The 13358-nt window shown below is 56.5% G+C and overlaps 2 protein-coding genes across 3 annotated transcripts in view; both read left to right on the plus strand.

Moving 5' to 3' along the window:
• The first annotated feature begins 403 nt into the window (after positions 1-403).
• Positions 404-976, plus strand: ASCL5 (achaete-scute family bHLH transcription factor 5). The gene has a single exon (XM_028120349.2). The coding sequence runs from the start codon at positions 404-406 to the stop codon at positions 974-976; it is 573 nt and encodes a 190-aa protein (XP_027976150.1).
• A 1844-nt stretch (positions 977-2820) lies between these two features.
• The window catches only part of CACNA1S (calcium voltage-gated channel subunit alpha1 S), a 67755-nt gene continuing 57217 nt past the window's right edge, over positions 2821-13358 (plus strand). For both annotated transcript variants that reach the window (XM_088017123.1, XM_028120206.2), the window contains exons 1-2: positions 2821-2972; positions 4694-4799. In XM_088017123.1, coding sequence (XP_087873249.1) covers positions 2821-2972; positions 4694-4799 — 258 coding nt within the window. The remainder of the gene's footprint in view (positions 2973-4693; positions 4800-13358) is intronic.

Consider the following 13358-nt stretch of genomic DNA (forward strand, 5'->3'; position numbering starts at 1 on the left):
AACAAGAACCGGGCACCTCTGGCCCCAAGTATGAAGTCCCAGGGTTAGTGCCCGTGGGAGGTGCCCATGCTGGGCTCAGGAGGAGCCGGGGTGCCGAGGCCTGCTGTCCCGCCCATGGGCGCCACGGAAGAAGGCCGGGGTCCCCGGAGTTCTGCGGCGCCACGGCTGGACCGGAGAGGGAACTGCTGAGCCTCTGCCAGGAGCCACACTAAGGCCACAGCAATGACTCCTGTCAGGGAGATCTCGGAGGCCACCCCAGAGGGCGAAGAGGAGCCCTAACCCATCCTGGTACCCCGGGGCTGCTGCTGGCGATGTGACTCGTCCCTGTGGTCGGGACCGCGCAGAGCCCAGGCAGGGGCGATTCGGGGAGGGTCTGCCTCTGGGTGCAGCTCCACGCAGCACCATGAACAATAACTTCTGCCGGGCCCTGGTGGACCGGCGTCCCCTGGCGTCCCCCAGCTGCATGCAGCTGGGCGTCGTGCCGGCTCCGCGCCGGGCGCCCTTGCCCCCCGCCGAGCCCCTGGGCAACGTGCCCTTGCTGCTGTACCCGGGCCCGGCCGAGCCGCAGTACTACGATGCCTACGCGGGCGTGTTCCCCTACGTGCCCTTCCCCGGTGCCTTCGGGGTGTACGACTACCCCTTCGAGCCCGCCTTCATCCAGAAGCGCAACGAGCGCGAGCGGCAGCGGGTCAAGTGCGTCAACGAGGGCTACGCGCGCCTCCGCGGCCACCTCCCGGGCGCGCTGGCCGAGAAGCGGCTCAGCAAGGTGGAGACCCTGCGCGCCGCCATCCGCTACATCAAGTACCTGCAGGAGCTGCTGAGCGCGGCCCCCGACGGCGCGCCGCCCGCCGCCTCCCCGCCCGACTGCCGCGGCGACGGCGAGGCCCGGGCGCCCGCCTCCCTGGTGCCCGAGTCGTCCGAGTCCTCCTGCTTCTCCTCCTCGCCGTTCTTTGAGTCGGAAGAATCCAGCCACTGATCGGGACCGGGGCTGGTGGTGGTGGTGGTGGGGGGACCCGCCAGGGCCGTCCCACTCCCGACAGCAGCCCGGGGACTGCCGGGTCACCCGGGGCGCGGCGCAGGCCCCTGGCGTTTGCGGGTCCGCGGCGCTTGGGTGTCTGCGACGCCGTCCCTCCGCCACCGCCACCGCCACCACCGACCTCATTCCTTCCAGCTTGGGGCAGAGGTGCAGGGAGGGGGGGAGAGAGGGGCACCACAGAGACCGGAGGAGCCCCGTCGGTGCAGTGAGGGCGCAGGGGCCTGGGGAAGTTCGGGGTGCGCGCCGCGCCCGCTCCAGGCCGCAGGAGGGTAACCCAGCGCGGCCATCCCTTGGGTCGGCCTCCCGCTCGGCTTCAGCCCCGCGCTGCGGAAAGTCAGAGCTCAGCTCCCGGTTGTGCACTACCCGCTGTGGGGGCCCTCTCCGACCTCGACCTCCGTCGCCATGGGTGCAGCCCTGTGTCTGCGACTCCCCAGGAGGCCGGCCCGTCTTTGGTTGGGATGAGCCATGCCCTTGCTGCCCACGAGATGGCTTCAAATCCTAGCGTCCACTTCGGGAGCTTGCTTGCCACCCTGCCTCCCACCCGACCCCACCCACCCCGGAAGGAAGCCAGATGCAGAGACAGGAGGCCAGACTGCTGCTTACACTCCGCCCAGATCAGACTTGAGAAGAGGCGGTGTGCGTGCCTTGGTGGCGCACTCTGGCTTCCTCCATGGAGGGCGGTTACCCACCCCCACCCCGACCCCCCAGTGTGGCCTTTTCATCCTTTTCCCCCCAGGTTGCTTGAGGACTGCGTTTTTCCCCCTCAGACTGTATCCCTCTGTGGGCAATGGGACCATATGGCGCTGTGTTTGTACCAAGAAGCTAAATAAAAGATTTGTCGAGTTGTGTGATTCCAGAAGGTTGTCTACCTCACTTCACTAGTGCCCCTTTGTCACTCCCACCTGCAGCTCGGAACACGTACTGGGTGCCATGTCAGGGGTGCTCTGTTAGCTCTGCATTCCACTAACATTTACAGAGAGCTTAGTGTATGCCAGGGACAGTGTCAGGGAGGGGCCAGAGTCCCAGGCAGGAGACACAACCCTTGTACAGTTAGGCGCTGGAGGGGTGGAGGGAGGAGGGTACAAAGCACACAGTCACTACACGCGGTGCCTGAAGTGTGCACGTTCGAGGTTCTTCTGAGGGAGCCTTTCACCCCGGTGTGGAGGAGTTAGCCTTCCCCGGCAGGGGGTGTGCATGTGGTGGCGAGGTCTGGCCTGATAACTAGCCGCAGGTTCTGAGATGGACGGGGCCGTGGTGTAGATGTGCCGAACTAGGCCACCCAGGACCTTTTCAGGAGGGTGCCATGGGGTTGGGAGCGGGGGGAAGCTCATCTTGGCACAAGGGAGCCCGTCTGCAGTTTGAGGCTCCATATCATAGGTTACCCCCTTCCTGAACTCTATTCAGCTCTATTGCCCAAGCCTTGAAGTCTTCCATCCTGTCTCCCACTGACCCCATCCCAGGCCCGTGTGAAAGTTCCTTCCGCCACCCCCTACCAACCTCCTCAGGGACATATTGGGATGTCACTGGCTGGGCTGGGAAGGAATGACAGCTGCCTGGCCTCAGGAGCTCAGGCCAGGCAAGCAGGGAGCCAGGGGAGGCTAATTTTACTTGCTGGGAGCAGGGAGAGTAATCCTCCTGCCCCCGCCCCCTGGCTGGCTCAGCAGGACACACTTGGCCCAGCAGGCTCAGCCGGTCCAGTCCCCAAGGCGGGGGGCACTGGGGACGCAGGGAGGAGAGAGCAGCAGGGTGGGGGAGCAGGAGACAGCGAGACCACCAGGAAAGCCATGGAGCCGTCCTCACCCCAGGATGAGGGCCTGAGGAAGAAACAGCCGAAGAAGCCCGTTCCTGAGATTCTGCCAAGACCACCCCGGGCCTTGTTCTGCTTGACCCTCCAGAACCCTCTGAGGAAGGCCTGCATCGACATCGTGGAATGGAAGTATCCTTTGGGACCTCCAGGGTGTCAGGCAGAGCCCGTGTGATATGGGAGAGGGAGGCACAGCATGGTCACAGATCACAGACTTTGGGGGCCAAGGGGCCTGGGGACTTGGAGATGGGGTGAACTGCCCTAGGAGGGTGTAAGGAGCCTTTGGGAAGGAAGGCTTCAGCTGAGAGGAAAGAGTAGCTGGTGGGGCCGCTGTGGCCTGAGTGCTCGGCCCAAGGCCTGGTGACAACCATCTGCGGAAGGGGCCCGGATGGCTCACAGGGGCGGTTTGCAGGTGTGCCCAAATCCCATTATCGTGGGGCTTCACTGAGGGGTTTGAGGCGACGGTCTCATTTTGATACAGGATGGGAGAGAAAAAAGCAGGGGCCTCTGCAAGAAAATTCCGCCCCCCCCTTGGTGGGAGGGTGTGAAGGCAAAGAGATTGCCGAGTGAGGGGAGTCCAGCTGAAGATGGAGTCAAGGGAGAAATGGCCTTGAACAAAGGGCTGCTGTGAGGGGTTCTGGGGGCAGGCCGAGATGCCTGGCAGTTTTAGCTCAGACATACCACCCTGGGGACAGGGACTTGCAATCCCTCTCTCTGTTTGCATTAGCTCTGAGGGGAAGAATGATGAAAATATCTGGGTTATTTGGGGAAGGGAGGAAGGAGACTGGGGGGAGCGGCTGTGTCAAGTGCCTTCTGAGAGAGAGGTCAGGAATATTTGAAATATTTCTGTGGGGTTCTGGAAGACTGGGCTCCCACCAGCTGTTGCCTAGAAGAAAGGGGAATAAGGGCTAATAGGAAGGATAAGAAAAACATGGGACCAATTGGAATGGCCGGGGTCAGAGTCGGCCCTGCTGCCCACAGCTGCACCTGGTGACATGGAGTGCCCCCTGCCTCTTCCTCCTGGCCTGTCTCCTGAGGGATCGGGTTTCCCTGGGGTGGGTTCTCTCTCCACCATCCTCTGCAGGCCTCTGCGGCTGGGGCCCACCTCTTCTCAAACCCCAGCAGCAAGAAAAGGGGGTAGTCAGTCCAGACCTTCTGCATAGTGGGCGTTCCCCCCCACCAACCTGTCTCCACCTCCACCACGGGCTTTCCAGTGGCTCAGCCTATGGGGTGGATTGGGCTGCTCACCCATAAAGGAATGGGCCTGGGGGTGCCCCCTGGGAAATGACTGTGAAGGGGGTGGGTGTGCTTGGGAGCGAGGCGTGAGTGGGTGTGGGATGCGCACGCCAGCGTGTGAGCGTGGCTGGGGAGGGCGCGGGATGGGCTGCTGACTCAGTCGGCTTATCCATTCCTTCCTCAGGTTAGGGGGGTGTTCAGGTACCGCCTCTGCAGTTTCCCCTTTCCCGGGCCTGTCCCGCAGATACTCAGCCCCCAGCATTCCTTGCCAGTTCTCTGAGTGAGCCCCCCAAGTTGTCTGGCGAGAATCTCAGAAAGTCACGGCTCCTCGGGAGCCCGGCAGGTAGGGTTGGGGCATGGGCAGGTGTTTGCTGTGGAGCATTAAGTCCTCCTGGCCCTTGAAGCTGAGTAGCCCTCCGCCAGGAGCCAGAGCCTCGAGCTCCCATCACGTCTAGGTGGAAGTTACCTGTTCCTGAGGAGAACCTGGCCATTTCTATAACCTGCAGGAGAGCAGGGAAGGAGCAACATGGTGCCCATCAGCCTGTATTGTACCACTCCCTTAAAGGGGCCAATCCCACAATCCCTCACTCAAGGGGTCTCCTTAACCCTGACACCAGACCCTTCGAGACAATCATCTTGCTCACTATCTTTGCCAACTGTGTGGCCCTGGCTGTGTACCTGCCCATGCCAGAAGATGACAACAACACTCTGAACCTTGGCCTGGTAAGAGAGGTCCTCCTCCCTAGCTCCTATGGGCCTGCAGCCCCAGGCTGGGGGAGGCCCCCTTGGCGGACTGCGTGCTCCTGGATGGTGCTGGAGCTGGTGGATGGTCTCCTGAGGATACAGACCCCACCCTCCCAGCCACCTGTGGGGCTGACGGGGTGACTCAACAGCTTTGCAGGGTAAACCTGCTAATTCTGGATTCTGTAACATTACCATCCAGCACTGATCGGACTACTCACTGTGCCCAGGCACTGTGCTAAGCCCCTGATGAGAGGAAGCTCAGAAAATCCTCACGACAACCCTATAAAGTCGTGCCATCTGACAGATATGGGAACTGAGGCTTAGTAAAGTCAGCTACTGAGCAATGGAGGCCGAGTGCTACTTTCCCTTTCCTGGATCTCATCCAGAAGGAACTTGTCTCCTGGGAGAGTGGGATCTAGGAATTCCCAAAGAGCACATGTTTTAGAGCTCTATACCACGTTCTCCTTGCTCCTTCACCAATAACATGGACACAGAACCATAAGATGCCAGATCTGGAAGGGATTTTCCAGGATCGAATTGTCCTAGCTCCTCCCCACCTCACTGGTTTACCAATGAGGAAACCGAGCCCTGTGGGGGTGAAGGGGCTGACTTGACCTAACAGCTAGATAATGGTAAACATGGTTACCATTTACAATGTGCTTATTGGATGCCAGGTTCTGTGCTAAATATTTTATATTATTGTCTTTCTTAATTCTCTTAACTACCCCTTGTGAGGCAACACCATTAAATCCATGTAAAAGACAAGGAAATTGAGGCTCAGAGAGTTTGGGTGCCTTGCCCAGGGTCACCCCACATGCAAGTCCTGCCACAGAACTTAGGCCTCTCTGATTTTAGGACCTGCTCCTATGAGCCCTGTGTTGCCCACGTGGTGACAGCATGAGTACTTCTAGGGGAAGCCCTCATAGAAACAGGGCTCTCAGGCATTTACTGTCTAGGCCCCCAAGGAGACAAGACAATGGACCCACCATCTCAACAGGCTTTTTCCTGCATTTGTACCACAGAGGCGGGAGGGAGGAGGCCAATTAACATGCATCCGGGGCCTGAAAGAAAGGTATTTATCTTTGCCTCTCCTCCCTTATGCTGGTTTCCATGGGAATCTATCTTGAGCTGGTAAGAAGCTGGGATTTTTAAGTGTGTGCTTGGCTATAAACAGAAAAAACTCTGAGCTCCTGAGTGTGGAAGGAGAGTGAGATGAACTGTAAGCAGGGCCCATACAACCAGGGCTGGCAGGGGGCGCCGAGCCTTCCACAAGACAGGCCTCATATTCCATGTCCCTGAATCCAGGAGAGCTCTGGGTCCAACCCACTCTTCACGATTTCATATTTTTGGGCCTTTGTTCCATTTCAACTCCTTAAGAATTTGACTACTTTCAAAAGAAATTGCCCTCTGGGGGGTGTTAAATTACACCTTACTGGGTCTGTCGTCTTCCATCTTGAAACAAAATGGCCACCCTAAAAATTTTGCATGGTCCTGTGAACTTGCCTTTTGTTTGTGGGTTGGAGTTACAAAGCCTTGGGTAAGGTCTAGAGCTCACAGGCACAGGTGAGTTTCCTGGAAGAGGAAAACCTGAGCACAAACCTTTCCAAAGCAGTGAATATCACTTCAAATATCAAAGTTGGACAGACTATTAACAGGGGTGAGGGATCCTAATCTGATCCCTTTGGGGTGAAGCCCAGAGAGGGTAGGTGATACTCAGAGTCACAGAGCCAGTTTCTTCTAGCTGTGGACTCTTTATTCCCACATGTCAATTATATGTTCATCTCCGTACAATCCAGCAGGAGGGAAATGAGAGGAATTAGACCAGAAGGAAGGGAAATCAGACATTTATCTCTCTCTTACCCTATTGGCCGCTTTGTAGGTTTCTGAGAAAAGTTAGGGATTTTTAGGTCATCCAAAATAACCCATAGTTTTTAAGAAGGAAGGCCCAAGGACCAATTTTTCATTAACTTTCTCATTCATTTAACAAATATTTATTTAGTGCCTATTATATCCCTGGCACACGCTGGGCATATAATTGGGAACCAAGTGGACATAGTTCCAATCTTCACAGGGCTTAATTAATTAAGTCAATTAAACAAATAATTATAATTAAACCAATTACACAATAGTTAAAATGAGATGGGAAATGTATAAGATTTGGGACACTATGATATTATAGTGCAGGCGGACCTAGTCCTTCCCAGAGGATGAGATGTTTACCCTGAGATGTGAAGTATGAGGATGGGGCCAACTTCATGGGCATGACCTATACAGTCGCTCTGGGGCCCACACTCAGAAGGGCCCCATGCTTGGAGTTTAATGATCTGTGGTTGCAGTACAGAAAATTTAAACGATTTCATCTTTGACTCCTTATTTTGTGAGTGAAGACCAATGGGACAATGGTACATGCCCCAGTAGCTTGGAGCCATGGCCCCTTCACAGTTCCCCCCTCTGTCACCTCCTACCAGCTTCCCACCTCAACAGACAGACACTGCTTAGTCTCTCCCCACTGGTGTCCTGAGCTGGACTCAGGGTTGGGTACGTGCGGGGTTTGGGTGTCTCAAGACCCTGGGTGTCTCCCCACCCTGGGCTGACAGGATCATAGCCCACTCAGTGGACGACTGCTGGGTGGAGCCTATGGTATCCCCCAACCAGATACTTAGTGTCTTCTGGAGCAGAGGTAACCGCACCGTTGTGTGCTGGCTGTCCACCTTGGGTGGAGGCGGCAAGCCTGTGGGAAGGGAGAGGCCTGCCTCCACTTCCCCACCTCTAGCCAAGGGGCAGGATGTCCGGCTGCTGGATGGTGGCGGGCTGAGCATGCCGAGGGTCATGAAGGCGGTCGGGGAGTGCCTGTGAGGGTCTGCACTCGCCCCCCACAACAGTCAATAGGCAATAAAAAGCATGTGGGAAGGAAAGGGAAACTGTGGAAGGAAGGAAAAGGCTTTATATTTTAACACCTTTAATGGCATTTATTTCCTACTTTTTGAACAATTTTTCATTTTATACTGGGCCCATCGATTATGTAGCTGGTCCTGGAGGAGGGGTCGGGGCACCAGGGGAAAGGTTGTAGAAGCCTCAGCAGGGAGCCCCGTGAACGAAGTGCAGGAGGCAAGAGGTTGAGAGATAAGTTTGGGACTTAGAAAAATCTCTCGGGCCACCACGTAGAGGGTGGACTGGGGTGGGGTGAGAAAGGAAGCAGGGAGAGGAGGGAGGAGGCCGTGACGTTGTCCAGGCGGGAAATGGGGCAGACTGGAACTGAGGCGTGGTGGGTCAGAGGGTGCCGGTGAGAGACACCGAGGAGACGGCTCCGTGAGACCTGGTGCCTGACGGGTGTGGGGACGGAGGCGTGGGGGAGGGGAAGGAGAGGCAAGGATGACACTCGGCTTTCAGACTAGGTGACAGAGTGGGTGGCGGTATCGCTTTACCGACAGGCAGCCCCGGGGGAGGAGCAGGCTGAGGTGGGAGGAGGGAGGCGGTGATTTTCGGTTTCCGTCATGTTGAGATACGGGCGCCGGGGTTCACCGGGCAATTGGCTTTGCAGGTCTGAGCATTTGGTGGGGGGTGGGAGGTAGGGGGCAGGGCTGGTCAGGGGGCGAGAAAGGCTCCCCACAGGTAGCTTGTGTGCAGAACAGAGTCAGGAGGCAGTTGGCACCCTCCGTTGTGGAAGAGAAACCCTGATACCTGTCTGCGGAGCAGACTCCCCTGCAAGGTCTGGGTGCCCCTCCAGGAGCTTTCTCCTGCTCTCCCTCTCCCCCCCTCCCCGAGCTTTCGCTGCAGGTGATGGACTGGAGCTGAACTACCCCCCAACTCTGCCTGTTCTGTGTCAGTGGGGAAACCCGGGTCTTCCCGGAACAGACGAGGACACTGAGGCTCGGGGAGGGCAGGGGCGCTCTGGAGAGACCCCGTGGGTCGGAGGGCTGCAAGAGAATCGGGGAGGCTGGTGCCCTGGCCAGCCGTGTAGCATCATGGCGGACGGGGAAGGGGGCTCTGGAATCAGCCAGGTTGGGGAAGCAGAGTGGGTTCTGGAGCTACCAGTGTATGCTTTTGAATCCAGGACCACTCATATACTAGCTGCGTGATCTTGGACATGTCATTGAACTTCTCTGTGCCCTCAGTCCCCTCATTTGTAGGATGGGGATAACATCATATACTTGAGAGAAGTTACTGGATGAGTCAAGACCTGGGGTGCTGGAGCGTGCCTTCTCTCAACATGAGGAATTTTATTATGCAGGACCCGCAGTGCCTCAGAGTAGGTTCCCCAGTCACAAAGCCCTGGTCACAGAGACCCTTGGGTTGTTCTAGATTCAAAGGCGGTGACCAAAGGATTATTCCAAATAAAGTTCCTCTTCATCCTACCCACTATCTGTCCCAGATTTCTCTTAGATTTTTCATTTTCACTCCTTGAAACATCCACCTTATCTGAATGGCTTTCCCGGCCCCCACAAACCCCCCTCCTCCAGCAAATTATCATCCTACCCCTCCTCCTCCTCAACAGCACCCAGGCTTTGTTGAGCGCTCACAAATGCGCAGGCTCTACTCTAATGCCTTACATACATGATCTCGTTTATTGCCCACAACAGGCCCACAAGGCAGGTAGTGTTATTTTTCTCATCTTTACAGAGGAGTAAACTGAGGCACAGAGAGGTTAAAGCACCGCACATGCCCAGCTGGCTACGTGAGCAGGCCCGTACCCTGTGTTGGGCGTCTTGATATCGGGAGAGATGACCATCCCTGCTTCCCTGGCAAGTGGCACAGGAAGGAGTCCCAGGAGAGCAGACCCCAGCCCCTCGCTGTAACCCTGCTTTCTCCTGATTGTGAAGCTGCTGCCTGCCCAGGCCAGAATGGACGCTCAGAGCATCCAGCCTCAGCCTCCGCCTGGGCCGGACTCCACTTGCCCAAGAGAGAAGCCTGCCTTAGGCTTGGGAAGCCTGTGTCTAACACAGCCCTGTCCCAGAATTCTCCCAGGAGAGTGAAGGCTGGGGATGCAGGTCACAAAGGGACACCATTTGTCAGAGAAGCAGGAGGATGGACTAGACACTGAGTCACCACGGGGGCCAGCAAAAGGGCAGTGAGAAGTCCAAGGGCAGTTGGAAGCCAAGACCAGAGCTCAGGGCCCCAGCCCCCAACCCAGACCAAGACCCTCCCAAGCCAGCTCTGCTCCTTGAAGCCCCACTTGCTCCCTGAGGTCTGAAGGAATGCTGCTCCTAGGGGATACCCCTGACTGAGTTAACAGGGTCTTTGGAAGGGTCACCATTTCAGCCTTGAGCAGCCTGAGGGAACCCATGTGGAAAAGCAACAAGGATCAGGGTTACTAATTATTGGGCACAGACTGGGAATTGATTGCTTTTGCTACATCATCTTACTTTATCTTCAAAGCAATCCTGTGTCCAAGTACGCTTTTCAAACAAGGCAAACATGACTCTGATTAAAATAAAGAAGGAACACATGTCAAAGATCAATTCAACCTAGAAGAGAACAAACAGGAGGGTAAAGCTGATTCAATGAGCATTAGAGGAACAGAAGTATATGATATTGGAGAAAGAAAGGATGGAATAAGATTACCAGGTTAGACGCCAAGCTGGCTGATGTCCCACAGGGCAATGACACAGTAACCCACTGGGGTTATATTTTCTAGCAGGCAGAAATCATTTGCTTCTCTACAGGACAGAACTGTGAGAGTTGAACAGGTACCTTCCCTCAGCTCAGTGGTTTACAAGGGCAGGGGGGGGAAGGATATTAGGCAATGTTGGGAAACCGGTGGGGACCGTGCCCACGCTCCTGGCATCCAGCAGGTAGAGGCCGGGGATGCTGCTAAACGTCCCACCATGCCCAGGATGGCCCCCTCCCACCAAGAAAGAATTCTCTGGCTTGCAATGTGAATAAGGCCGGGGCTGATAAACTTTGTCCTAGATCATGAAATAGTCCTTGGCCAGGCCTGTTATAAAATGCTCCAACATGACATTACAAGGACGTGGCGACCTCCCTTTGCCTAATTTCTAAGTTCTGGATGGTTTTTGGCACACCAGTCAGGTGGGCCTTGGTGGTGCCCGGGGCAGGGCCAGGCTTAGTGGGATTCAGCCTTTCAGCTTGTCTGTGGCCTCCCCATCCCCGGCCCTCGGAGAGCAGTGGGCCCACCCCTGCCAGCCCTCCTGTGTCAGCAGACTCTCGGCCAGGCCCCAGTACATTCCTGGGGTTCAGGTTCCTGTGCAGTTCTCTGCACAAGGCTGCAGCCTAAGCCTCTGGCATCCAGGGCACTTGTCTTTTTATAGGGTCTGGAATGTGCCCGCCGACTCCTGCGGCCGGCAGCCCACTCCACCTCACCATCTGGGGAGGCTCTGGCCTCAGATGGACCCCAGCTCTGGCCTTGGTCTTCGGAGATCCGAACCTGCCGGGCCCAGGTGATCAAGCCTGGGTCACCGTACAGGGTCTGGCAAAGTAAAATGAAAGCCTGCCTTTCGGCCTCACCTCGGAGCCTGCCCTCTCCCACTGCAGGGACTCAGCTCCCCTTCTGGGGGCTTAGCATTCCCCACCCTAATCTGCACCCCTCGCACAGAGCAGGGCTGTGGACGGGGAGGTAGTGAACAACGGAAGCCTAGAAGAAACCCTGGGCGCCCTGTCCAAGTTGTGCAGACTTTGGGGGAGTTAGGGGGGACAGGGGGCTTTCACATCAGACAAACCTGCCTCCAACCTGGACTTCTGGCAGCTTCCTAAACTCTCTGTGCCCCAGTCACCTCACAGGGGACCACGACAGTGACTTTTGCAGAACTCTCACATCGATGAGGACAATGACGCCACGTCCCACCTGGCACACATGGGTTGTACGGTTTTCATTCTTTTCCTTCTCTGCCCGACCCGCCCTCCCAGACCACAAGCATGGGCCCATGACAGACCTGGAAGGGGTTGCGGGGGGCAGGACCTGACAAACCCCTCCAGGTGTCCCAGGCATGCTGTTTCTCCCCCTCCCCACTGTGGCCTGCTGGCTGAGACCCCTGGCCCTGGAATCAAACTGTCTAGCTTCACACTGTGTTTCTATCACATAGTACTTGTGAGAAATCACTTAACCCCTCTGTGCTTCAGTTTCCTCATCTGTAAAATGAGGGTAGGGGTACCTCCCTTATACGATTCTGTGAGGATTAAATGTATGTATGTGGATAGAATAAAGCCTGGTACTTAAGTGGATTTTTAATAAATCTTAGCTATCATTATGATTACCTAAGACAGGACTGGTCTCCCAACCCCTCCCAGCCTGGGGCACCCCGCTTTCTCCTCATCCCACCTGCCACCACCACCGCAAGTATGCAGACCCCTCCTGATACTCTCGGCTCCATGGTCTTGCTTGGGTAGAAAGCCCTGACATGTTTGACCCACCAAGACCTGAGAGAGTCTGGTTCTCCCGCGTGGGAAGTGGAGGGGAAGTAGGGTGGCAGGAGAGACCCACTCAGATCAGATCTATTTGGGTAAGAGTCCATCAGGCTAAATATAGCCACATTCCTCACTCCTGAACGGGTCATTTTCCAAACCTGGAAGCTGAGGTGGTCATGGAGATAGACGCCAGGACCCTGGTCACCCCGTGAATAGTGTGGCCACCGGACACCAGGCTGGCTTAGTAGAAAAGTCGTTGACTCAGTCACGGCAGGTGGGACAAGCTCTCTTGGCCTCGGGCACCCCGCTTCCCTCTCTAAGCCCCACTCTCCTCATCCGGGAAGTAGGAAAAACAGTGTAGCAGGGCTGAACCTTCCTCTACAATTGAGGTGCTCAGGAAATGTCATCCTTTTTCCTAGAAATCAACGTTCTCTTGATTCTGAGCCTGTGTCCCTCTGGATGGGGAGAACCTCATCCTCAGTTATTCTCAGTGCTCTCTGTTAGCCTGCCTGCCCTGGGCTTGGGCCAGGCTCTGCGTCTCAGGCAGCGCTAAGGGTCCCGGGTTACAGGTGCACTGTCCACCCGAGATGAGGCCATATTGTTCCAGGCCCATGGTCCCCTCAGGCCCGCCCCCCACTGTCTCCATGCCAAGTTGAAGGGGCGGGAATCCTTGGCAAGGTGGGACCCTGCTTTCTTGGGGGGTCCTGGGGCCTCCTCCCAGACCCTGCTACATCTTTAGGGCATGATGAGGAAGCAGACCCCAGACCAAGTCTACCCTAGAGGCTTCTCGACCCTACGGGGAATCTCTGTTTTCCCTGTGAGATGGCTCTGTCTCTTCAACCCTTTTCCACATGGTGGGTTCAGGCTTTAGAAAGCAAAGGCCTGGGGCCCTGGCACAAACCTCTCCTGAGGCCGGAGGCCCACCATTGCTGTCTGCTTAAGGGAGCAAGAAAGGGGACGAATCCAGGAGGAAAACAATCATTAATGTTATGAAAGTATCTTATAATAGCAGCACCCAGCCAGCCTGCTTCGAACACTTGCTGTGAGGCCCGCAAGCACGAAGGGCTGGGTGCGGATGCCCATCCGGAGCCCCGCCCTACCCAGCCGAGCCCTCTCCAAGCACCCGGGTTCCCTCTCCTTCAGCCAAACCCACTTCGGCTCCTTGAAGCAAATGTG

Source organism: Eumetopias jubatus, unplaced genomic scaffold (genome assembly GCF_037043125.1).
Source record: "Eumetopias jubatus isolate StellerSeaLion01/CBP00866 unplaced genomic scaffold, mEumJub1_p1.0 scaffold_12, whole genome shotgun sequence".
Taxonomy (NCBI): Eukaryota; Metazoa; Chordata; class Mammalia; order Carnivora; family Otariidae; genus Eumetopias; species Eumetopias jubatus.